Source organism: Salvelinus namaycush, chromosome 34 (assembly GCF_016432855.1).
Source record: "Salvelinus namaycush isolate Seneca chromosome 34, SaNama_1.0, whole genome shotgun sequence".
Classification (NCBI taxonomy): domain Eukaryota; kingdom Metazoa; phylum Chordata; class Actinopteri; order Salmoniformes; family Salmonidae; genus Salvelinus; species Salvelinus namaycush.
The window spans coordinates 27,775,197-27,800,651 of NC_052340.1; the positions used below are offsets into that span (position 1 = coordinate 27,775,197).

Consider the following 25,455-nt stretch of genomic DNA (forward strand, 5'->3'; position numbering starts at 1 on the left):
ACCTGTACTGACCTCGCTTTCTGGATGGTAGCGGTGTGAAAAGGCAGTGGCTCGGGTGGTTGATGTCCTTGATGATCTTTTTGGCCTTTCTGTGACATCGGGTGCTGTAGGTGTCATGGAGGGCAGGTAGTTTCCGGTGATCAGTTGTGCAGACCGCACCACCCTTTGGAGAGCCTTGCGGTTGAGGGCGGTGCAGTTGCCGTACCAGGCTGTGATATATCCCGACAGGATGCTCTCGATTGTGCATCTGTAAAAGTTTGTCAGGGTTTTGGGTGACAAGCCAAATTTCTTCAGCCTCTTGAGGTTGAAGAGGCGCTGTTGCGCCTTCTTCACCACACTGTCTGTGTGAGTGGACTATTTCAGTTTGTCTGTGATGTGTACCCCAACGAACTTAAAACGTTCCACATTCTCCACTGCTGTCCCTTCGATGTTGATAGGGGGGGTGCTCCCTCTGCTGTTTTCTGAAGTCCACGATCATCTCCTTTGTTTTGTTGACGTTGACTGAGAGGTTGTTTTCCTGACACCACACTCCGAGTGCCCTCACCTCCTCCCTGTAGGCTGTCTCGTCGTTGTTGGTAATCAAGCCCACTACTATTGTGTCGTCTGCAAACTTGATGATTGAGTTGGAGGTGTGCATGGCCATGCAGTCGTGGGTGAACAGGGAGTACAGGAGGGAGCTGAGCATGCACCCTTGTGGGGCCCCAGTGTTGAGGGTCAGCGAAGTGGAGATGTTGTTTCCTACCTTCACCACCTGGGGGCGGCCCGTCAGAAAGTCCAGGTCCCAGTTGCACAGGGCGGGGTTGAGACCCAGGGCCTCCAGCTTGATGATGAGCTTGGAGGGTACTATGGTGTTGAATTCTGAGCTGTAGCCAATGGACAGCATTCTTACATAGGTATTCCTTTTGTACAGATGGGATAGGGGAGTGTGCAGTGTGATGGCGATTGCGTCGTCTGTGGACCTGTTGGGGCGGTATTCAAACTGAAGTGGGTCTAGGGTGGCCAGTAAGGTGGAGGTGATATGATCCTTGACTAGTCTCTCAAAGCACTTCATGATGACAGAAGTGAGTGCTACGGGGCGGTAGTCATTTAGTTCAGTTATCTTTGCCTTCTTGGGTACAGGAACAATGGTAGCCATCTTGAAGCATGTGGGGACAACAGACTGGGATAGGGAGCAATTGAATATGTCCGTAAACACACCAGCCAGCTGGTCTGCGCATGCTTTGAGGACGCGGCTAGGGATGCCATCTGGGCCAGCAGCCTTGAGAGGGTTAACACGTTTAAATGTTTTACTCACGTCAGCCACGGAGAAGGACGGGGGGGGGGGCGCAGTCCTTGTTAGTGGGCCTCGACGGTGGTACTGTATTATCCTCAAAGCGGGCAAGGAAGGTGTTTAGTTTGTCTGGGAGCGTGACGTCGGTGTCCGTGCCGTGGCTGGATTTCTTTTTGTAGTCCGTGATTTCCTGTAGACCCTGCCACATACCTTGTGTCTGAGCCGTTGAATTGCGACTCCACCTTGTCCCTGTACTGGCATTTCGCTTGTTTGATTTCCTTGCGGAGGAAATAGCTAGTCTGTTTATATTCAGACATATTCCCAGACCTCTTTCCATGGTTAAACGCGGTGGATCGAGCTTTCAGTTTTGCGTGGATGCCACCATCTATCCACGGTTTCTGGTTAGGGTAGGTTTTAATAGTCACAGTGGGTACAACATCTCCAATGCACTTCTTTATAAAACGCACTCACCGAGTCAGCGTATAGGTCGATGTTGTTCTCTGGATCGGAACATATTCCAGTCCGCATGATCAAAACAATCTTGAAGTGTGGCTTCTGATTGGTCGGACCAGCGTTGAATGGTTCTCGTCACTTGTACATCCTGTTTGAGTTTCTCCCTATAAAACGGAAGGAGCAAGATGGCATTGTCGTCAGATTTGCCGAAGGGAGGGTGGGGGAGGGCTTTGTATTGCTTCGCGTTAGTCAGAGTAGCAGTGGTCGAAGGTATTGCGCATGCCGGTAGCACAATCAATAACTGGAAGAATTTAGGTAGACATGTTCTCAAATTTGCTTTGTTAAAATCCCCATCTACAATAAATGCAGCCTCAGGATGTATGGTTTCCAGTTTACATAGAGTCCAGTGATGTTCCTTCAGGGCCGTCTTGGTGTCTGTTTGAAGGGGAATGTACACAGCTGTGACTATAACTGACGAGAATTCTCTTGGTAGGTAAAATGGCCGGCACTTGATTGTAAGAAATTCTAGATCAGGTGAGCAGAAGGACTTGAGTTCCTGTATGTTGTTATGATTACACCATGAGTCGTTAATCATAAAGCATACACCGCAGCTCTTCTTTTTCCCAGAGGTGTTTATCTCTGTCGGCGCGATGCATGGAGAAGCCCGGTGGCTGAACCGATTCCGACAACATATCCCGAGAGAGCCATGTCTCCTTGAAACAGAGAATGTTACAATCTCTGATGTCTCTCTAGAAGGCAACCCTTGCTCGAATTTCATCTAACTTGTTGTCAAGAGACAGGACATTGGCTAGTAGTATATTCAGGAGCGGTGTGCGATGTGCATGTCTACGGAGCCTGGACGGGTGGCTGCTTTGTCTGCCCCTTCTGCGGCGTCGTTGTTTTGGATCGCCTACTGGAATTAGCTCCATTGTCCTGGGTGGTGGTCCGAACAGAGGATCCGCTTTGGGAAAGTCGTATTCCTGGTCGTAATCTTATATCCAATAGTTCTTCCCGGCTGTATGTAATAAGACTTAAGATTTCCTGGGGTAACAATGTAAGAAATAATACATAAAAAACAAAATACTGCATAGTTTCCTAAGATCTCGAAGCGAGGCGACCATCTCTGTCAGGCTATGCCATCCAATACGCATCTGTTCAAAACCTATTAAGACACATATGCTATTGCTGTGACCTCCAATACCAGATTAAAAACTGAGATTGTGACGCAGCTTGTTTTGTTTTACTTTCTTTCATCCTGACATTGTTCAATTAAAATGAACAAAAATATAAACGCAACATGCAACAATTGCTCAGATTTTACTGAGTTACAGTTCATAGAAGGAAATCAGTCAATTTAAATAAATTCATTAGGCCTTAATCTATGGATTTCACTTGACTGGGAAGGGGCGCAGCCATGGGGGGGAAGGCATACAGTGCATTCAGGAAATATTCAGACCCCTTGACTTCTTCCACATTTTGTTACGTTACAGCTTTATTCTAAAATGGATTAAATTGTTTTTTCCCGCATCAATCTACACACAATACCCCATAATGACAAAGCAAAAACAGGTTTAGACATTTTTGCAAATTTATTACAAATAAAAAGTGAAATATCACATTTACATAAGTACTCAGACCCTTTGCTCAGTACTTTGTTGAAGCACCTTTGGCAGTGATTACAGCCTCGAGTCTTCTTGGGTATGACGCTACAAGCTTGGCACACCTGTATTTGGGGAGTTTCTTCCATCCTTCTCTGCAGATCCTCTATAGCTCTGTCAGGTTGGATGGGGAGCGTTGCTGCACAGCTAATTTCAGATCTCTCCAGAGATGTTCGATCGGGTTCAAGTCCAGGCTCTGGCTGGGCCATTCAAGGACATTCAGAGACTTGTCCCGAAGTCACTCCTGCGTTGTCTTGGCTGTGTGCTTAGGGTCGTTGTCCTGTTGGAAGGTGAACCTTCACCCCAGTTTGAGGTCCTGAGTGCTCTGGAGCAGGTTTTCACCAAGGATATTCTCTGTACTTTGCTCTGTTCATCTTTCCCTCGATCCTGTCTAGTCTCCCAGTCCCTGCCGCTGAAAAACATCCCCACAGCTTGATGCTGCCACCCCCATGCTTCACCGTAGGGATGGTGCCAGGTTTTCTCTAGACGTGAAGCTTCGCATTCAGGCCAAAGAGTGCAATCTTGGTTTCATCCGACCAGAGAATCTTGTTTCTCATGGTCTGAGAGTCCTTTAGGTGCCTTTTGCAAACTCCAAGCGGGCTATGCCTTTTACTGAGGACTGGCTTCTGTCTGGACACTCTACCATAAAGGCCTGATTGGTAGAGTGCTGTAAACCTTCTGGAAGGTTCACCCATCCCCAAAGAGGAAATCTGGAGCTCTGTCAGAGTGACCATCGGGTTCTTGGTCACCTCAATGACCAAGGCCCTTCACCCCCGATTGCTCAGTTTGGCCAGGCGTCCAGCTCTAGGAAGAGTCTTGATGGTTCCAAACTTCTTCCATTTAAGAATGATGGAGGCCACTGTGTTCTTGGGGACCTTCAATGCTGATTTTATTTTGGTACCATTCCCCAGATCTGTGCCTCAATAGTCTCGGCGCTCTATGGACAATTCCTTCGACCTCTTGGCTTGGTTTGTGCTCTGACATGCACTGTCAACTGTGGGACCTTATATAGACAGGTATGTGCATTTCCAAATCATATCCAGTCAATCGAATTTACCAAAGGTGGACTACAATCAAGTTGTAGAAACATCTCAAGGATGATCAATGGAAACAGGGTGCACCTGAGCTCAATTTCGAGTCTCATAGCAAAGGGTCTGAATACTTAAGTAAATAAGTGTCTAAAAGCCAGTTTTTGCTTTGTCATTATCAGGTATTGTGTGTAGATTCATGGAGAATTTTTAAAATGTAATCAATTTTAGAATAAGGCTGTAACATAACAAAATGTGGAAGAAGTCAAGCGGTCTGAATACTTTCCGAATGCACTGTAACTATAGAGTTTTCATTCTGGAGATCATTCTTAATTATCTGGAGATCATTAAGGGCTTGTGGGTAAAGTTGTTCCTGACATAGGGAATAGAGGTCTCTGGCTATGTCTTTACGTACCAATCTGTAGTACGTGTCCACAGCTGGCCCATGTGGGACGAACGTAGATGGAGGTCTGAATACATTATAAAAGAGGGGTTGCAATCTCTAAAAAAACAGTTTCAGTCGCAATGTGCGTATGAATTTGTAGAGATCCACCTGCATATTGAAGGCATATGTGCTAGTGGGTACAAAATATCATTCTTTAGACAATAAAGAGATCTTTTTTAGTTGTATTTTTTTTACCCCTTTTTCTCCCCAATTTCATGATATCCAATTGGTAGTTAGTTACAGTCTTGTCCCATCACTGCAACTCCCCTATGGACTCGGGAGAGGCAAAGGTTGAGAGCCTTGCGTCAAGCTGCACTGTTTCTTGACACACTGCTTGCTTAACCCGGTAGCCAGCCGCACCAATGTGTCGGAGGAAACACTGTCCAGCTGGCGACCGAAGTCAGCCAGAAGAAGTCGCTAGATTTCGATGAGACAAGAAAATCCCGGCCAAACCCTCCCCTAATCTGGGCGGATGGAGACGATTATAGTATCCAATTCGGCCTTAAACATTTGTTTAGGATGGCGCACCATCGGTTGTTAAAGTCCTTGTTCTCTGTAAAGATAGCTGATGCCTTTTGAATGCGCAATACTTTTGGGACTCTTTTGTTGTGGCAATATTCTGAAAGCGTACCTACATGTAATTCTAGGCGTGCAACTTTTTTAGTTTTTCAACTTTCTGCCAGTCAATTGTCAATTATTCCTATGTATTATATACAGTGGGGAGAACAAGTATTTGATACACTGACGATTTTGCAGGTTTTCTTACTTACAAAGCATGTAGAGGTCTGTAATTTTTATCATAGGTACACTTCAACTGTGAGAGACGGAATCTAAAACAAAAATCCAGAAAATCACATTGTATGATTTTTAAGTAATTAATTTGCATTTTATTGCATGACATAAGTATTTGAAAACCTACCAACCAGTAAGAATTCCTGCTCTCACAGACCTGTGTAATAAATAATATCCTTAATTAACAGCGTTGGACTGTTAGAACCTGTTATAACTACTTAGAACCTGTTATAACTACTGCATTTTCCATTAGTCTCTACTTACCAGTGCTCTGTCTAACCATGAGGCCACAGCCTGAAATTGCAACAAATGTATCTGAGCATAAGATATGAACAAGCAGTCTGAAATGTGTGTGTGTGCTGGAAGTAACAGTTAGCTCAGATAAGAAGCTGGGAAGCTGTGGTTAGCCTTGAGCGAACAGTGGCCATTGTATACAGGTGCGAATAGCTCAGACAATATTGCAGAAACTGTCTGACCTCAGTCTTTGGGGTGAAGGAGCGTAATCTACACAGCAACAGCGTCGGGACTTTCCTCAACCCTCATCGACCAGTCAGGAGCACAGACTACCAGAATCTACCTACGTCATTTTAATGTATAAAATGTAACTGCACACTATGTTTCGGGGCTCTCTTCCGATAGTTCCCTAAGAACTAGACGAACGAGTCCGTGCAGCACGCTTTGCCAGATATCTTTACCTTTGAATAAACTGCCTTTACTATACCTTATCCACCTCGTCCAACGTCTCAACTTGGTCTCATTTCTCTAGTAACGTTTCATCAACAAAATTGGTAGCAGAGGATGGTTTTCAACCTTTGAATTCGGTACATAGAGAGTTGATGAGAGAAACGACAAGTTGGAGACAGATTCCAGAAGGACGGGTGACCTGTCTTCAGGAGCCATCGGGGATTCAACTCGCCTCAGGAAACTGATCAAAGAGCTCGACAATTAAAGGTAAGCAGAGCCTGTTAAATCGAAATCTGCATATTGTATTATAGTCAATACCTAAATTAAGATCAGTAGTACTGGGTGTGAGTATGAATTACTGTTAAATTTTATGTGATAATTGTTCATAACCAAAGGCATTGTGTAAAGATATCTGAGTAATAAAAGGTCAAGTCTTGTTCACATAGTCTGGCACTAGTCGATATGTTGATCGACTAGGTGTACAGTGAGGAATTTAAGCTTGATAAGGATTCACATAGTCTGGCAGTGGTTGATTTGTTTATCAACCAGATGTACAGTGAGGAATCCGAAACTTGATAAAAGATTCATATAGTCGGGAAACCGTGAGGAATCCAAGTTAAAAGAAAAGTTCATATAGTCTGGCACTAGTCGATTTGTTGATCCACTAAGTGTACAGTGAGGAATTTATATTTGATAAGGATTCACATAGTCTGGCAGTGGTTGATTTGTTGATCAACCAGATGTACAGTGAGGAATCCGAAACTTGATAAAAAGATTCATATAGTCGGGCAATAGTTGAGTATTGATCAACTAGGTGTAACCGTGAGGAATCCAAGTTAAAAGAAAAAGGTTCATATAGTCGGGCAATGGTTGGTTTGTTAATCAACTAGATGTAACCGTGAGGAATCTAACGATGAAATGTGATATTGTTTGATCAAGTTGTATTAGCAAATCTGGGGCTAGTGGAGTTGGCATCCCACTAGGAGCATCAGTAAGAAGTCTAAGCTTGATATTTCGGGATTCAAGTTGTATTAGCAAATCCGGGACTAGTCGATAACTATTTTTCGACTAGGAGCATCGGTAAGAAGTCTAAGCTTGAGCTAGGAGTAATGGTATTAAACCTGAACTCTCCAAATTTGATTGTGAGTGATTGAACGTTCCACGAGACCAATATTACGGTAAAATACTGATATTAATGTGATTATTGGAGTTCGAAATTAAGGCTGTGTCGAAAGTGACCGCCGAGTAAAAAAGTTTGGGCCGTGTCACAGCCGCCGTGCCACAGCCGCCGTGCTGGGCGATGACTTGATTTTTCCCCTTTGTGCTGTTGGTATTTCCTTAAGTACTAGAATGAATTTGACAATTATTATAGAAGCGCTTGAATATACTAACATATTGTTCCAAAAGAATACATTTGAAATACTTTGGGAAAATATTTAATTAATTCGTTAAATATACGCCAATAAAACTTTTTGAGAAAGGTAAGTGCTAAAATTAATTTGATAATTATTCTAGGAGCGCTTGAATTTACTAATATATTGTTCCAAAAGGATATTGTTGAAATACTTTGGGAAAGTATTTAATTAAATTCATTGAATGTACGGTAATAAAACTCTTTGTGTGCGAGGGTGAAGTGCAAGAGATAAGTCTGCACTTGCACCGAGATTTCATCTCGGGTTTTATACTCAGAGACGGGCTAAGTATACAAAGATAGAACTATAAACCATAGATACCCGACATTGAATAACACAATGACTACATCCACTGTGCCCAAGCTTAAGTTTAATGAATTTTTAGACCAAAGAATCATGGGTTGGGGCAGTACCAACGGCAAGGGAAGATGCTAAATCAGTCATTAAGTGGCTACAAACAGAACTCATACCTAGGTATGGTATCCCACGACAAATCCGATCTCAGGGTCTCGTGTAACGCGCCAATCAAACCCTTAAGGCTAAGATAGCTAAGGTATGTGCAGGTTCGAAGTTGACATGGGTTGAAGCCCTGCCTCTGGCGTTGATGGCCATGAGAGCCTCTCCAGGGGCAGGCACCCATCTCTCTCCTCATGAGATAATGACTGGAAGAGTCATGCCTGGTCCACCAAGAGAGGGAGGTCATATGCCCGCTCTTGATGTAATTATGTGAAACTACTGACGGAACTCTCTGTAGCACTCTCTACCCAGGTTCGCAAGGTCCAAGAGGGGGAGCTGCCAGGAGGCACGCCACCACTGAATGTAAAAGTTGGTGACTGGGTGAGGGTTAAAGTCCACAAGAGAAAGTGGCTGGAACCCAGGTGGACTGAACTGTACGAAGTGAAGGAGGTTACTTCACACTCAGTTCAGGTCAAAGGTAAATCAGGCGCACCTTGGCACCACCTCACACATTGCACTCTAGCTCCAATTCCTTCCAGAACACTGACAGAAGTCAGAGCTGATTTGAGCGGCCTAAATTCGATTCCAAATGAAGACACTCCTGACTCAGGTGATGCGGCATCAAACTCCGCCTCCCCTGAAAAAGGAACCTCGCCCAGTTAGAGGGACATTTCTCCCTCCCTGGACAAGGCTAGGGATAAAATTACTAAACCAGTATATTTAACATTTGATAATGATTGGCAAATCCATATATTTAACCACAACTTTGAATTTAGCATTGGGTATTATAGGAGGAACGGGATACAATTTGTACTTTCCCCACCGGGTGTGGCCGTATTAAATTATGCTAGAGAAAATTGGTTGTGTCATATAGAGGGAAAATGTGTGCATTATAGATTTGAGTTACTTTTCAAAAGTTGCTAAAAGTTATTGGTTTTTGTTTAGGTAACACCAGAGAATTCGAACAATAAGTAAACGTATTCTAAACGTGATCTGTTTTCATTATGGTGAATAATAACCGGCCCGCAGAGTGGAATGGCGGCCTGGGAGTTTTTAAAGGGACAGTACACGTTTATCACAGTTGTATGATTAGTACATGAAACATCGGGGAAATTTAAAACGAATGATTTGAGGGTATTATCATAATTATTAGGTTTTGTTTTTGTGGTAAACGTTTTGGGTTAAGGGGTTTTCCGTGTTCCCAGAGACAAGATATCTTAAAGGAGTACACTCATATTGGAATAGGAGTTTTACTTTCTGAGTTTTATTTAGACAAGGGACTTTGTTAAGATAAAGGGTTATTTTGGTATGTCTAGATATGGTATGGAACACGAATGTAGGTGTAACCTTTTGACCTGTTTTCATTGCATTTTCCTGTGATTTGATCACTCACGGGGGGATGTAGTGAGAATAATGAATTTGTGGTCATTTGGGATACTAATTTTGAGGTAAATTAATTGTAGTTTTAACCACAGAGGAGTCAGGATTCTGTTTTTAAACATTGGCTATGACGGTTTTGAATGGGCTGTTATTGATTTGGTATTATAGCAGAAAAATCCCATTTGTCATCGATAATAAATGGGGGAAGATATGATACATTGAGGTTTGAACAGGAGATATTTTAAGCCTATAGGGCATGAAAATAAATAAGCATTTAAATTATTAATGTAAAGAAATAGGTTTCAGTTCTCAGAGGAGTGATAGAGAGCTTATTAGTAAAGAAAGGAATTTATATGGTTAGCATTTGTTTTGGCCATTAGAAGATAGAGATAGGTTTATTAAGGTTATGTAAGGACTTTAGAGATTGACACTATAAGACATGTTGTTATTTTTAAATCCATGATTTCAGATAAAGTCAAAACAGTGAGACACTTAGTTAATATTGCAAAGGAACACATAGTTGTTATTGACTATTATTAAAAAGGGCAGACAGAGGGGTCTACCCCGCACTGTTGAGACCTTGAAGGTTTGAGAGTAGAGTGGGGAGGGTGGACCAGGAAATGAGCAAGGTAGGCTGTGAAATAAGATAGGAGAGAAAGGGTTTAACATATATAAGCAGCACAGATACATTTTAAAGTAGATAAGTCACTTGACAGAGAATTGGAAAAGAATAGATATGAATGTACGCCCAAGGGAGAATTGGATATGCGGCGAATGAAAGGGACGTTCCTATATTATAATGTACTAAGTCATTATTTAGAGTAGGTAAGGTTGATACCTGGCCAGAGCCAGGTATCAAACGGGGGAGGGGTACATTGTGGTCTAGGATAGGATGGGGCCTATTGGATAATAAACTAATTCAAAATTAAAATTTCTAGCTAACAAATAGGCATAGAAGTTAAATATATAATCAGATAGAACAAATGAGAAACTGTTTGTTAACCAAACCTGTATGTCCAAGATTTTATGCATTACAGGTGAATTAAAGGAGAAGGTGATTCACTCGACCTGGGGGCATATCGCACTTGGAGGGTGAGACACACTGACACTGCCGAATGATCACAGAGTTAAGGAGAAGAACCGTTGCTAATAGAGTTCGGGGATCAACTCCTTAATGAAGAATCCCTGACCCCGACCTTTCATCACTGTGTACGTTCATAGAAGTGAAAGTGTTGCTTGATCTCTGGCTGATGATGTGTTCTCTGGGAGAGGACGGGGCTTTACAGGACTGCTTGTAGTCCTGAGCTGTCTGTTTAGGATACGATGGGGATGTTACCATCACAGTACTGCCAGAACCACCACCAGTTCCAACGGACCAGGGTTCAGCCGGCCTCCTCCACCACTTCAAGACCAAGTCCCACGCCATCACCTAAGCTCTCCAATCTGGTACAGGTAATAAATGTAAAAGACATCTCAGATAGTGACCAATTGGGGACTGAAACTGGTTATGAGGGAAGGGAGAATATGTGGTTGGCCTACAAAACACTTAATAGAAAGGACTGTGTCGTATGTGGACATGCCAGACCTATTCTGGCTGCTCACCCATTTGCCCTAAGTAATGGGGAAGGTTGGATGTGCATATTGGAAAGTTTAAGCCAAATTCAACCCTGTGTAAAACTCTGAGTCTTGTGTTCCCAGAAGTCCCTCCCCAGAAGGCACCGTGGGGAGTTAAGGCATATGGGGGATATTACAGCTGTATCACTGGTACAGGTAGAGGTATAGACTATGGGAGGCTCCCTACTACTGCCTGCATCACTAATGTCACTATTAAATAGAGGTGTTGCTGATGTATGGTGGATGTGTGGACCTGCCAGGCGGTTGACCCCATTTTGAAAGGAGATTGTCAGGGCACATGTGCTTTGGCCAGTCTGATAAACACCATTGCCTATTATTGAGGTTACAGCTAACCAACTTCTGGGAGCTGCACATGACACAGAGCCTCGGGACCAACCCAGGAGACGGCAGAAACGTGACGCTCCTTGGTCCGAGGGTACAGATAACATCCACACCAACCTGTTGGGGGTCCCAATAGGGGTCCCCCACAAATTCCAGACATTAAACAGGAATGATGGCCTGTGGCATCTGATGCCCATCATTGGCCCAGCTATTGTTGATGCTAAACAAAATGCCTGGGTCAATTATATCTACTATAATTAATAATGATTTGTTAAATACACCCACACAGCACTTACGGGGATGGCTGAACAATTGGATGCTACCTCTCAAACCAGTAGACAAAATAGACTAACACTGGACATGATTCTGGCCAACCAGGGAGGTGTATGTAAAATGTTTGGAGAACAGTGTTGCACGCTTGTCCCTAACAATACTAGTCCGGAAGGGAGCATTTCAAAAGCTCTGAGTGGGTTGGCAAGGTTATCAGTGGAGATGAGGGGTCTTGCAGGTGTGGAGGAGAGTGGACTGTTCCCCTGGCTGGGTGGTTGGTTTGGTAAGTACACTGCAATGATGATTACTGGATTTCTGACCCTAGTTGTTGTTTTAGGGTATGCTCATGTGCTGTGCTGCCTGTATCATACCTTGTTTGAAGAAGTCTGTTACAGATGTGGCAAGGGCCTCTGGTATGATGCCGTTGCTTGATGCTCCAGTTGGAGAGGCTGATACGGAATCAAGCTTTCGCAGGAGAGTGTGCCTGACAGAGGAGGACCCTTGGTTTGCTGTAGTTGATGTTGTCGAATGAATAAAAAGTGATGTTTGTCCTCCCTGTTGTGAAGGTTTGAAGTTCCCGGGTGGCGACGAGCCCACCTGGTACAGGTTGTATAGAGGGATGGACCTGAGGGTTTAACATGTTCTCGTTTTTTTTTTTGGTTACTAATGTGTGATTGGCCACTCTGACCGGGCCCAAATGTTCCCACTGCTTGCTACAGAGGAACCTGAAACTGTCACGTCTCTGGTGAGACGTGAAGAGGGGGAATCAAAAATTTGTCTTCTGACAAATTTTCCCTTTTCTGATGTTTTTGCTTTACTATTGTCACGTCTCTGGTGAGACGTGAAGAGGGGGAATCAAAAATTTGTCTTCTGACAAATTTTCCCTTTTCTGATGTTTTTGCTTTACTATTGTCACGTCTCTGGTGAGACGTGAAGAGGGGGAATCAAAAATTTGTCTTCTGACAAATTTTCCCTTTTCTGATGTTTTTGCTTTACTATTGTCACGTCTCTGGTGAGACGTGAAGAGGGGGAATCAAAAATTTGTCTTATGACAAATTTTCCCTTTTCTGATGTTTTTGCTTTACTATTGTCACGTCTCTGGTGAGACGTGAAGAGGGGGAATTAAAAATTTGTCTTCTGACAAATTTTACTGTTGTCACGTCTTTTAGACGTGAAGAGGGGGATTTGTAATAAATAATATCCTTAATTAACAGCGTTGGACTGTTAGAACCTGTTATAACTACTTAGAACCTGTTATAACTACTGCATTTTCCATTAGTCTCTACTCTTACCAGTGCTCTGTCTAACCATGAGGCCACAGCCTGAAATTGCAACAAATGTATCTGAGCATAAGATATGAACAAGCAGTCTGAAATGTGTGTGTGTGCTGGAAGTAACAGTTAGCTCAGATAAGAAGCTGGGAAGCTGTGGTTAGCCTTGAGCGAACAGTGGCCATTGTATACAGGTGCGAATAGCTCAGACAATATTGCAGAAACTGTCTGACCTCAGTCTTTGGGGTGAAGGAGCGTAATCTACACAGCAACAGCGTCGGGACTTTCCTCAACCCTCATCGACCAGTCAGGAGCACAGACTACCAGAATCTACCTACGTCATTTTAATGTATAAAATGTAACTGCACACTATGTTTCGGGGCTCTCTTCCGATAGTTCCCTAAGAACTAGACGAACGAGTCCGTGCAGCACGCTTTGCCAGATATCTTTACCTTTGAATAAACTGCCTTTACTATACCTTATCCACCTCGTCCAACGTCTCAACTTGGTCTCATTTCTCTAGTAATGTTTCATCAACACCTGTTAGTTTTTCTTTAAGAAGCCCTCCTGTTCTCCACTCATTACCTGTTTAAACTGCACCTGTTTGAACTCGTACCTGTATAAAAGACACCTGTCCACACACTCAATCAAACAGACTCCAACCTCTCCACAATGGCCAAGACCAGAGAGCTGTGTAAGGACATCAGGGATAGAATTGTAGACCTGCACAAGGCTGGGATGGGCTACAGGACAATAGGCAAGCAGCTTGGTGAGAAGGCAACAACTGTTGGCGCAATTATTAGAAAATGGAAGAAGTTCAAGATGACGGTCAATCACCCTCGGTCTGGGGCTCCATGCAAGATCTCACCTCGTGGGGCATCAATGATCATGAGGAAGGTGAGGGATCAGTCCAGAACTACACGGCATCTCAAGGTCCTGGAGTGGCCTAGCCAGTCTCCAGACCTGAGCCCAATAGAAAATCTTTGGAGGGAGCTGAAAGTCCGTATTGCCCAGCGACAGCCCCGAAACTGAAGTATCTGGAGAAGGTCTGTATGGAGGAGTGTGTGCAAACCTGGTCAAGAACTACAGGAAACGTATGGTCTCTGTATTTGCAAACAAAGGTTTCTGTACCAAATATTAAGTTCTGCTTTTCTGATTTATCAATTACTTATGTCATGCAATAAAATGCAAATTAATTACTTAAAAATCATACAATGTGATTTTCTGGATTTTTGTTTTAGATTCCGTCTCTCACAGTTGAAGTGTACCTATGATAAAACATTACAGACCTCTACATGCTTTGTAAGTAGGAAAACCGGCAGTGTATCAAATACTTGTTCTCCCCACTGTACATGCCCATCCAACAAAACATTGTTATCAAATCAGTAGCTATTATTGCCATATTATTGCCATTACTGCCTAGTACTGAACAACATAAAGGACATTATTAGGATTCAATAACAAAAACCCTGGAAAGAACAGCTGGGGTCTCTCATCCAATTACTCCCTAAAAAACATGAACTTCCCAACACCGCATTCTCTGCTGTAATGCACCAGTGTTGTACAAGCCCATCATTAAAGGTAGACTCAGCTAAATGACGTTGCCACGAGCAGCACCACAGATATTGAGATGAGCGAGATGCAAGACTTAGCTGTGCATGTGCATGCGTTTGCGTCATTCTGTTCACAGTGTGGCATCCACAGGACCAAAACAGTGGAGAAGTTGAGCCTTAGTTTATTAATTCGACCATTTCAACGCTCTTAGTTGTTGCGGAAAATGACCCACTATGCTGTTTACTTTCTGCATCGACGTCATATCGCTGAATCTACCTTTAACATTCAGAACCCATTCTGCTTTAACAAAAAGCAGCACTTTACAATACTGCTTAACAAGGGTTGAACAGCAGAAACGTCAGTAACTGCTGTAAGGGCACATGGACATGGGACTGGAATGGCCCAGACCCAAAGGTTAACACTGCATGTCCAGAGATACAATCTCTCTTATCATCACCCGGTGCCTGGGCTTACCTCCGCTGTACCCGCACTCCACCATACCCCTGTCTGCACATTATGCCCTGAATCTATTCTACCACGCCCAGAAATCTGCTCCTTTTATTCTTTGTCCCCAACGACCAGTTTTGATAGCCTTTAGCCGCACCATCATCCTACTCCTCCTCTGTTCCTCGGGTGATGTGGAGGTAAACCCAGGCCCTGCATGTCCCCAGGCACCCTCATTTGTTGACTTCTGTGATCGAAAAAGCCTTGGTTTCATGCATGTCAACATCAGAAGCCTCCTCCCTAAGTTTGTTTTACTCACTGCTTTAGCACACTCCGCCAACCCTGATGTTCTTGCCGTGTCTGAATCCAGGCTTAGGAAGGCCACCAAAGATTCGGAGATTTCCATACCCAACTATAACATTTTCCGTCAAGATAGAACTGCCAAAGGGGGATGAGTTGCAATCTACTGCAGAGATAGCCTGCAAAGTAATGTCATACTTTCCAGATCCATTCCCAAACAACTTCTAATTTTAAAAATTAATCTCTCCAGAAATAAGTCTCTTACTGTTGCCGCCTGCTACCGACCCCCCTCAGCTCCCAGCTGTGCCCTGGACACCATTTGTGAATTGATCGCCCCCCATCTAGCTTCAGAGTTTGTTCTGTTAGGTGACCTAAACTGGGATATGCTTAACACCCCGGCAGTCCTACAATCTAAGCTAGATGCCCTCAATCTTACACAAATCATCAAGTAACCCACCAGGTACAACCCTAAATCGGTAAACATGGGCACCCTCATAGACATTATCCTGACCAACTTGCCCTCCAAATACACCTCTGCTGTCTTCAATCAGGATCTCAGGCACCGGGTGATGATCCCGTATCCGCTACGGGTCCGCGGTCAAACGACCACCCCTCATCACTGTCAAATGCTCCCTAAAACACTTCTGCGAGCAGGCCTTTCTAATTGACCTGGCCCGGGTATCCTGGAAAGATATTGACCTCATCCCGTCAGTTGAGGATGCCTGGTCATTCTTTAAAAGTAACTTCCTCACCATCTTGGAATAAGCATGCCCCGTTCAAAAAATGCAGAACTAGGGCCTCCCGGGTGGCGCAGTGGTCTAGGGCACTGCATCGCAGTGCTATCTGCGCCACCAGAGTCTCTGGGTTCGCGCCCAGGCTCTGTCGCAGCCGGCCGCGACCGGGAGGTCCGTGGGGCGACGCACAATTGGCCTAGCGTTGTCCGGGTTAGGGAGGGTTTGGCCGGTAGGGATATCCTTGTCTCATCGCGCTCCAGCGACTCCTGTGGCGGGCCGGGCGCAGTGCGCGCTAACCGAGGGGGCCGGGTGCACGGTGTTTCCTCCGACACATTGGTGCGGCTGGCTTCCGGGTTGGAGGCGCGCTGTGTTAAGAAGCAGTGCGGCTTGGTTGGGTTGTGCTTCGGAGGACGCATGGCTTTCGACCTTCGTCTCTCCCGAGCCCGTACGGGAGTTGTAGCGATGAGACAAGATAGTAATTACTAGCGATTGGATACCACGAAAATTGGGGAGAAAGAACAGATATAGCCCTTGGTTCACTCCAGACCCGACTGCCCTCGACCAGCACAAAAACATCCTGTGGCGGACTGCAATAGCATCGAATAGTCCCCGCGATATGCAACTGTTCAGGGAAGTCAGGAACCAATACACGCAGTCAGTCAGACCTATATCCAGTCACTTGCCAGACGAGCAGAGAGCTTTTTGTAAGACATTTGAGGGTTCTGCATTATATAGTGAGTGTAAAAGATTAATGAGGAACACACCATTCGTTTTTCCGTCGTCAGAGGCAGACAGTCAAATCTCAAATCCACCCCAGAGCAAGGCTCTGAAATATTCAGTAGGCCCTGAGAGCGGGCGTGCAGCCACTGGGCAAAGAACGCTGTTCAAACAAGGCACAGCGGTGTCCAACAGAACCCCCGGAGGACACACTGGGACAGCAAACACAAGGGGAGAAAGGGAGTAGGGTTCTCACTGGAAAGGTAGGAGTCCAAGAACTGAGCCCTGGTGGACACCACATGACACTTACCCAGCGATGGATGCTTACTACGCCAGTTAGATATTATATGTTACCCTCAGTTTAAGGCGTTACTCGATGAATAACCACACAGACACTCTGGGGAAGGGGTTGTTTTATGCTTGGTTTAGAAAAGCATGTTGTCAATGGCATTCATGCAGTTCAGAATGTGGCCTCATGCAGTGAAGAGTGTAGCAAATTAGGCTATGGGGGAATAGCTGAGCCCTGGAATAACGATGCAGTATCACTGAAATTGTTCGTTGAATGGTATCCCATAGTTAAGTTCTTATGAAGTGACATATGAACTATGCCATAAGTCATAAACTTGAACTTAAATGAGATGGCTTGAACATGGACAATAGATCTGCTGCTTGATATTGCATCCTTTCCAGTGAAGGGCAAAAGACTATTCCAAAATAGCGTTTAAAACAATGTCAAACAACACAAGCTCTAGTTCCTCACGTTTTGTTCCTTCTTTTCTGATACTTTGTCACCATGTCTTGTAAACTGGTCATGATGATGGATGACAGACAGAGACACAAAGAAATAAAGAATACAAACACAAAACAAACAGAAAAGAAAAGTGAGACAGGAAATAGGTAGGTACAGTCCAAGTAAACCAAAAGAACGTGATGAATAGGCTTGAAGGATCTAAAACCTAAATCATTGTGGATATCATGGTTGATGTGGTGGTGATGACCATATATATCCTATTCAATTACTAGTGTTCTAATTCATAATTCTATGATGATGACCCTGTGGTTCTATTAAAGATATTTCCTCCCAGTGGGAGAGATTCAAGCGCTGCATATTGCTGGGTTACTGACTCAGCACACCACATCATCCTGATCCCCATCCTGTTACCGCGTGGAGAAGAAAGAGTACACACTATACTCAAACCTGACTCACAGAGGGAAGAAAGGCCTTCTCCCCGGGACTGTACTCATAAACAAACAAATAAACAAACAAGGCTCGGCAGGAGCAGAGAGCGAGTAAATAAATAAGGAACGGGAGGAGACAGAACTCGATTTCACTGACGTAGCTTTAGCTAGCTGCCTATCTCATCGAATACAGGAAACAAAGAATATATCTTTTTTTAAAGGCCTGAAAATTAAGCCCAGCAGTTTTCAGGGCATAAATCTTTCAGATTGTGTGAATAAGGAAAGACAGAGTCGGGGGAGAGTTCTCTCTGATTGCTTTATCCATGGCCTCTTTCAATGGAACATCCATCCTGACTGGGTCATTCTCTTCCTCTTCCTACCACCTCTTCTGATGAGTTTATCTACAGTTTAACTGTGTAACAGTAGCTGCTCTCTATGCTGAGTGCGTGCTGACTAGCTGACACTTGCTGTCATGAGAGGACATGAGGTAAATTAATTATATTAAGTGAATTTATATGTTTGGGCACTAAATAGACAGCTATACCTGTTGTATTAGGTTAATGTATATGTCCGGGCACAAAATAGACAGCTATACCTGCTGATGAGGTCCTCGTTGCCGTCACTCTCCATCTCGTCCTCGATGGCGGCCTGGAGGTCACCAATCCTCTTAAAGGCTAGTTTAAGGTCCGCCTGCAGGCTCTGATTGGCTGCCTCAAAGCTTTCAATATCCATTTCCTGTTGGAAGAGAGTGAGACACTCTAAGCTAAGGTCCCAGCATTACACCTACATCTGAAGTCTCTTTGTCGGTCTCATTTTTCTCAATGTCTTATACTCCTGAACAAAGCAAGGTTGATGGGAACTGCAGCCGTTATTTTATATCTTCAAAGCGCACCACTGTAAAAAGCCAGTCTGTACAGCACCCCAGTCCCCTCGGCCCATTTGTGACTTTGGGTCTTACCAGCTCATGTTTCTTGCGGCTGGCCTCTCCCTCCTTCTTGGCCAGCTCTCCCATCTCCTCCTTGATATCTCTGATCTGTCTCTGGAGCCGCTTGTTCTGCTCCTTCTCCCGTGTCTCGCTGGTGCTGCGGTGATCCCGCTCCTCTGTTAGCTTCTCAAGGTTCTCCTTCAGACGGGCCACCAGGCTCTGAATAACCAACAGCAGACAGGGACCGTGTTAGAAGAACCACTGCACACAGTCTATATCTGGCCCAGGTCAGAGACCTTATCATGCATGCGCTATAAGAGATACTCCATATCTAAAATGGGATTCAGTTGAGGAAAAACCTACTTGTATCGGTCACATGCGCCGAATACAACAGGTGTAGACTTTGCCTTGAAATGCTTACTTACAAGCCCCTAACCAACAATGCAGTTCAAGAAATACACTTACTTGCTTTGAGATATTCCCCAAATAAGGGCAAGAAACTACTAATTAGATAGTCTACTTGCTAAACATCGTTCTGCTACATACTGTATTTACATACTGTATTTGCACCGCAGAGGAATGCTCCAGCATTTCATATGATCACATATAGCAACTTCAATGCACTGAAAAGGGTGAATCCAGCCTCCACTAATGCTAAACAGCCATTAGCCTCCAGCCTTGTCCATGCTTCACACTGTGAGTGGGTGAGTTCTGCTCTCTGCCCTCTCAGATGTTTATTGATTGGCCTCCTATAGTTCTCTGTCTACCAGAAATATCCAGACACTCACAGTGGTTTCAAATGCCATGAGTAGTAACAAGACATGGCTAAATACGACCTTAAAACCCCTTATAACTTTGGACGTATCCTTCCCAAAACTGAACAATTCTTAGCCAGTCTTAGTTGGTCTTTCTATTATTCCAGCCAGTGGAGAACATTGACAGAGAGGGATTCTCTGAGAGAGTTTTACTTTTAGATTTGAGTTAAAGCAGTGTGTCTGGCTGTCTGCACATTGCTGGTAATTACAAGTCCAAAAGTTGCCAAAATGAGCAAAGATGCATTTGTCTGAGGGGAAGAAAATGGATTTCTATTTTTCCCTGGCTGTGTGCAAACAGTAACCTTTATCCTTCACTTAAACATTTGTCGCAGGCAATATCACAATGTAATTTGAAACTGACAGAATAACAAATTATATTGTGGAGTGAATATAATATGAGCTAGTCAGAGGACAAACAGAGCAGAAGGCATTATCTAACTGTGATATGCTAACAGTCTAAGTTAGAAGAAGGTTATGAGGCTGAATCCAGCACTAAAAATAGAAATAACCGTTTGTGAGGTGGCAAAACTTGCATGGTGGAGGTAGTGGGAGTCAATCGTCCCTCATTTCACCCACTGGGCAATTCTTCAGCCCTGACCCCCCCCCCCCCCCCCCCACACACACACACACGCACTAGACAGGCCACCAGGCGCCAACCAACGCTCCTCCTCTAGAATGCCCCTCAGCCCCCCTGCATGCTCTCACCTCCAAGCGTTTGACCTGTGTTTTCTCAAACTCCATCCTGGTCTCCATCTCTCGGATCTTGGCCTCCTGCCTGCTGACCAGGGACTTCTCCACCATAGACGTCTCCTGGAACTCCAGCTGGCTCTGCAGTGCCGAGAGCTGAGGGAGTGAAACACAGGAGTAGGAACACAAACAAGGAAGGGTTTTAGAAAGAACAACATACCGTAGCAGAAACAAACTGCCACCATACAGTATATTATGTTAACTCAGCAAAAAAAGAAATGTCCTCTCACTGTCAACTGCTTTTATTTTCAGCAAACTTAACATGTTAAATATTTGTATGAACATAACAAGATTCAACAACTGAGACATGAACAAGTTCCACAGACATGTGACAAACAGAAATTGAATAATGTGTCCTTGAACAAAGAGAGGCTCAAAATCAAAAGTAACAGTCAGTATCTGGTGTGGCCACCAGCTGCATTAAGTACTGCAGTGCATCTCCTCCTCATGGACTGCACCAGATTTGCCAGTTCTTGATGTGAGATGTTACCCCACTATTCCACCAAGGCACCTGCAAGTTCCCTGACATTTCTGGAGGGAATGGCCCTAACCCTCACCCTCCGATCCAACAGGTCCCAGACGTGCTCAATGGGATTGAGATCCGGGCTCTTCGCTGGCCATGGCAGAACACTGACATTCCTGTCTTACAGGAAATCACGCACAGAACGAGCAGTATGGCTGGTGGCATTGTCATGCTGGAGGAGATGAGGATGTCAGGATGAGCCTGCAGGAAGGGTACCACATGAGGGAGGAGGATGTCTTCCCTGTAACACACAGCGTTGAGATTGCCTGCAATGACAACAAGCTCAGTCCGATGATGCTGTGACACACCGCCCCAGACCATGACGGACCCTTCACCTCCAAATTGATCCCACTCCAGAGTACAGGCCTCGGTGTAACACTCATTCCTTCAACGATAAACGCGAATCCGACCATCACCCCTGGTGAGACAAAACCGTGACTCGTCAGTGAAGAGCACTTTTTGCCAGTCCTGTCTGGTCCAGCGACGGTGGGTTTGTCCCCATAGGCGACGTTGTTGCCAGTGATGTCTGGTGAGGACCTGCCTTACAACAGGCCTACAACCCTCAGTCCAGCCTCTCTCAGCCTATTGCAGACAGTCTGAGCACTGATGGAGGGATTGTGCGTTCCTGGTGTAACTCGGGCAGTTGTTGTTGCCATCCTGTACCTGTCCCGCAGGTGTGGTGTTCGGATGTACCGATCCTGTGCAGGTGTTGTTACACGAGGTCTGCCACTGCGAGGACGATCAGCTGTCCGTCCCTGTAGCGCTGTCTTAGGCGTCTCACAGTACGGACATTGCAATTTATTGCCCTGGCCACATCTGCAGTCCTCATGCCTCCTTGCAGCATGCCTAAGGCATGTTCACACAGATGAGCAGGGACCCTGTGCATCTTTCTTTTGGTGTTTTTCAGAGTCAGTAGAAAGGCCTCTTTAGTGTCCTAAGTTTTCATAACTGTGACCTTAATTGCCTACCGTCTGTAAGCTGTTAGTGTCTTAACGACTGTTCCACAGGTGCATGTTCATTAATTGTTTATGGTTCATTGAACAAGCATGGGAAACAGTGTTTAAACCCTTTACAATGAAGATCTGTGAAGTTATCTGGATTTTTACAAATTATCTTTGAAAGACAGGGTCCTGAAAAGGGACGTTTATTTTTTTGCTGAGTTTATACACAGTATACTGTAGGTATATATATTATGTTATCAAATGAACGCAACAGCCTACAGTAATAGTGCAAATGTTCAGCCCACCAATGCTGAAACACAACCTCCACACAACTGGTGATCTATATCCACACCACGGCTTTACGCTTGAGGGCTACTCTCTGTATCCACACCACGGCTTTAAGCTTGAGGGCTACTCTCTGTATCCACACCACGGCTTTACGCTTGAGGGCTACTATCTGTATCCACACCATGGCTTTACGCTTGAGGGCTACTCTCTGTATCCACACCACGGCTTTAAGCTTGAGGGCTACTCTCTGTATCCACACCACGGCTTTAAGCTTGAGGGCTACTCTCTGTATCCACACCACGGCTTTAAGCTTGAGGGCTACTCTCTGTATCCACACCACGTCTTTAAGCGTGAGGGCTACTCTCTGTATCCACACCACGGCTTTAAGCTTGAGGGCTACTCTCTGTATCCACACCACGTCTTTAAGCTTGAGGGCTACTCTCTGTATCCACACCACGGCTTTAAGCTTGAGGGCTACTCTCTGTATCCACACCACGTCTTTAAGCGTGAGGGTTACTTAAGCTTGAGGGCTACTCTCTGTATCCACACCACGTCTTTAAGCTTGAGGGCTACTCTCTGTATCCACACCACGTCTTTAAGCTTGAGGGCTACTCTCTGTATCCACACCACATCTTTAAGCTTGAGGGCTACTCTCTGTATCCACACCACGTCTTTAAGCTTGAGGGCTACTCTCTGTATCCACACCACGTCTTTAAGCTTGAGGGCTACTCTCTGTATCCACACCACGGCTTTAAGCTTGAGGGCTACTCTCTGTATCCACACCACGTCTTTAAGCTTGAGGGCTACTCTCTGTATCCACACCACGGCTTTAAGCTTGAGGGCTACTCTCTTTATTCACACCAGGGCTTTAGGCCTGGGGGCTACTCTCTTTATTCACACCAGGGCTTTAGGCCTGGGGGCTACTCTCTATATTCACACCAGGGCCTGAGGGCTACTCTCTTTATTCACACCATGGCTTTAGGCCTGAGGGTTACTCTCTATATTCACAACAGGGCCTTAGGCCTGAGGGCTACTCTCTTTATTCACACCAGGGCCTTAGGCCTGAGGGCTACTCTCTTTATTCACACCATGGCTTTAGGCCTGAGGGCTACTCTCTATATTCACAACAGGGCCTTAGGCCCGATGGCTAGTCTCTTTATTCACACCAGGGCCTTAGGCCTGAGGGCTACTCTATGAGCCATGCACCTCTTTTTCATTTCACATCTCTACTGGGTGCTTTTCACATCTCTACTGGGTGCTTTTCACATCTCTACTGGGTGCTTTTCACATCTCTACAGGGGGTCCGACATCCAACTTTCCTCTTTTGGAGTAGCCCGGCCTCTCTCTATTGAGTGGTTCAGAGTTTTAACATAGTTCAGACCAGGATAGGGATTCAAACACTGGACTTTGTTACATACACTACATATCTATTATTCAAAGCGTAGATACGTGCCCCCGACTGAATTCCTTTAAATTATTTCTAAAAGTTGCTCCGCTGTTTCAAAGCAGAGAAACTATTTGCTAGGAATAATAATTTCCTGAATATTGACTTTGGGATGTACATCGAGGTCAGACGAGGACTTTTTGTTTAATCTGAAACCAATATAGCTAAACTAACAACTAGATTTATGCCCTCCAGTCCAACTCAAGTCTTTAAATAGGCCTAAAGTAACCTTCAAGGAAAGAAAAAATGACAGTTTTAAAACATACTGACTATATTATTATTATGTATTTCGATGTGAATTGAAAGAAACTGTCCTTTACAAGCTCCTGTATGAGGGAGCCCCTGGGAGCATCGTGTACGTTCAATAAGATGACAGCTTCCCTGCCATAATGACTGACTAGGCATCAGAGAGAGAGAGAGAGTGAGTGGAAGAGAGAGAGAGCAAGCCAGAGATAGCGGGGGAGAGAGAGAGAGTGGGGGAGAGAGAGAGGGAGCGGCGGGGGAGAGAGAGAGGGAGCGGCGGGGGAGAGAGAGAGAAAGGGGGATTCGGACACTGCCCTCATAGCCTGATGATGATAGATCCCCCCCCCCCCTCTCTCAACAGTGGGGATAATTGTTCCGAGGCCAGGGTCTCTGATGGTTATCTCCAGACTGGAGCGCCACAATGTGAGTGTCACGCTACAACACAAATGTCCCGTGTCTGGGTGGGATTATGAGGCAACAGAGAGAGAGAGGTAAAGGTATTACAGGCTTGATCCCCTGCAGGGTCACCTTGATTTGATAAGAAAAGGCACACAGACTGTGACCACACAACACGGTTCCACAATGAAATCACTCCGACTGAAGGGTGCGTATGTTAAAGCTGGGGACTACTAAAGCCAAATGTCACAGCCTGACTGGGCACCGTGACAGACAACAGTCAGACAGACGTTCTCTATCTTCAACTGCCAAACAGATTTGACAATTTTGGTTATTCTGATAGACACATCTCTAAAAAGACACAATGATTATCCCATGTCAATCATTTGTAAGGACTACCATGCAAATAGAGGAGATAGGTGTGGAGGACTATAAATTCCATGAGGCAGATGACTTATGTCAGCTAGCTAGTCCTGCTCAATGAGTCCCATTATGTTGTTCTAAGTGCAGACAAAGTGCTGCATTAGGATAGCCCTGTCTATCCCTATACCCTCCCGGCTAAACAACTGTGTCCCAGTGAACTGTACCTTCTCCTGCACATCCTGCTTCTCCTTGAGGGCCTCCTCCAGCTGGGCTTGTAGGTCAGAGATCTGGGCTAGGTTCTGGGTCGACTACACACACACAAACAAGCTACTGGTCAGTCTGATTGGTTTAACACCAACTTATCTCTACAGTGTATTGCATCATGTTTACTTTAAGTAGCACAGTACAACATAATATATTCATCCCCATTTGGTCTACACAGCTAGAAAACAGATTGATAAACAACCATAAACAAACATGTCGATGGGACCATGTCACACATTTTTAAAAGCAAGAGTAGGGAGGGGAGACATCAACACACCTCATTTCAATGTGACCTGTGTGAAATGAAATATTAGAGATTAGTTGTTTTTTTTGCTACATGAAGCGCTACGCATAGCGAGCCCAGGGGAACAGCTGTCTCACTTTAGACGGGATACATTCATTTGCAGCTAGTAGAAGCAGATCACTCATATTTCCATCAGTGTCAGACAGATAGAGCTCACTTTTCATCTCCACTTGATAGCAAACTGCTCTACACAGATACA

General features: G+C 44.8%; 1 protein-coding gene across 1 annotated transcript in view; it reads right to left on the reverse strand.

Annotated features, from left to right (window-relative positions):
* Nucleotides 1-25,455, reverse strand: part of LOC120028392 (unconventional myosin-XVIIIa-like) — a 198,208-nt gene that overhangs the window by 10,019 nt on the left and 162,734 nt on the right. Inside the window, exons 34-38 of the mRNA XM_038973626.1 lie at nucleotides 24,913-24,996; nucleotides 20,449-20,586; nucleotides 18,962-19,147; nucleotides 18,599-18,738; nucleotides 17,585-17,629 (exon numbers count right to left, since the gene is read on the reverse strand). Of these exons, the coding sequence (XP_038829554.1) occupies nucleotides 17,585-17,629; nucleotides 18,599-18,738; nucleotides 18,962-19,147; nucleotides 20,449-20,586; nucleotides 24,913-24,996 (593 nt within the window). The remainder of the gene's footprint in view (nucleotides 1-17,584; nucleotides 17,630-18,598; nucleotides 18,739-18,961; nucleotides 19,148-20,448; nucleotides 20,587-24,912; nucleotides 24,997-25,455) is intronic.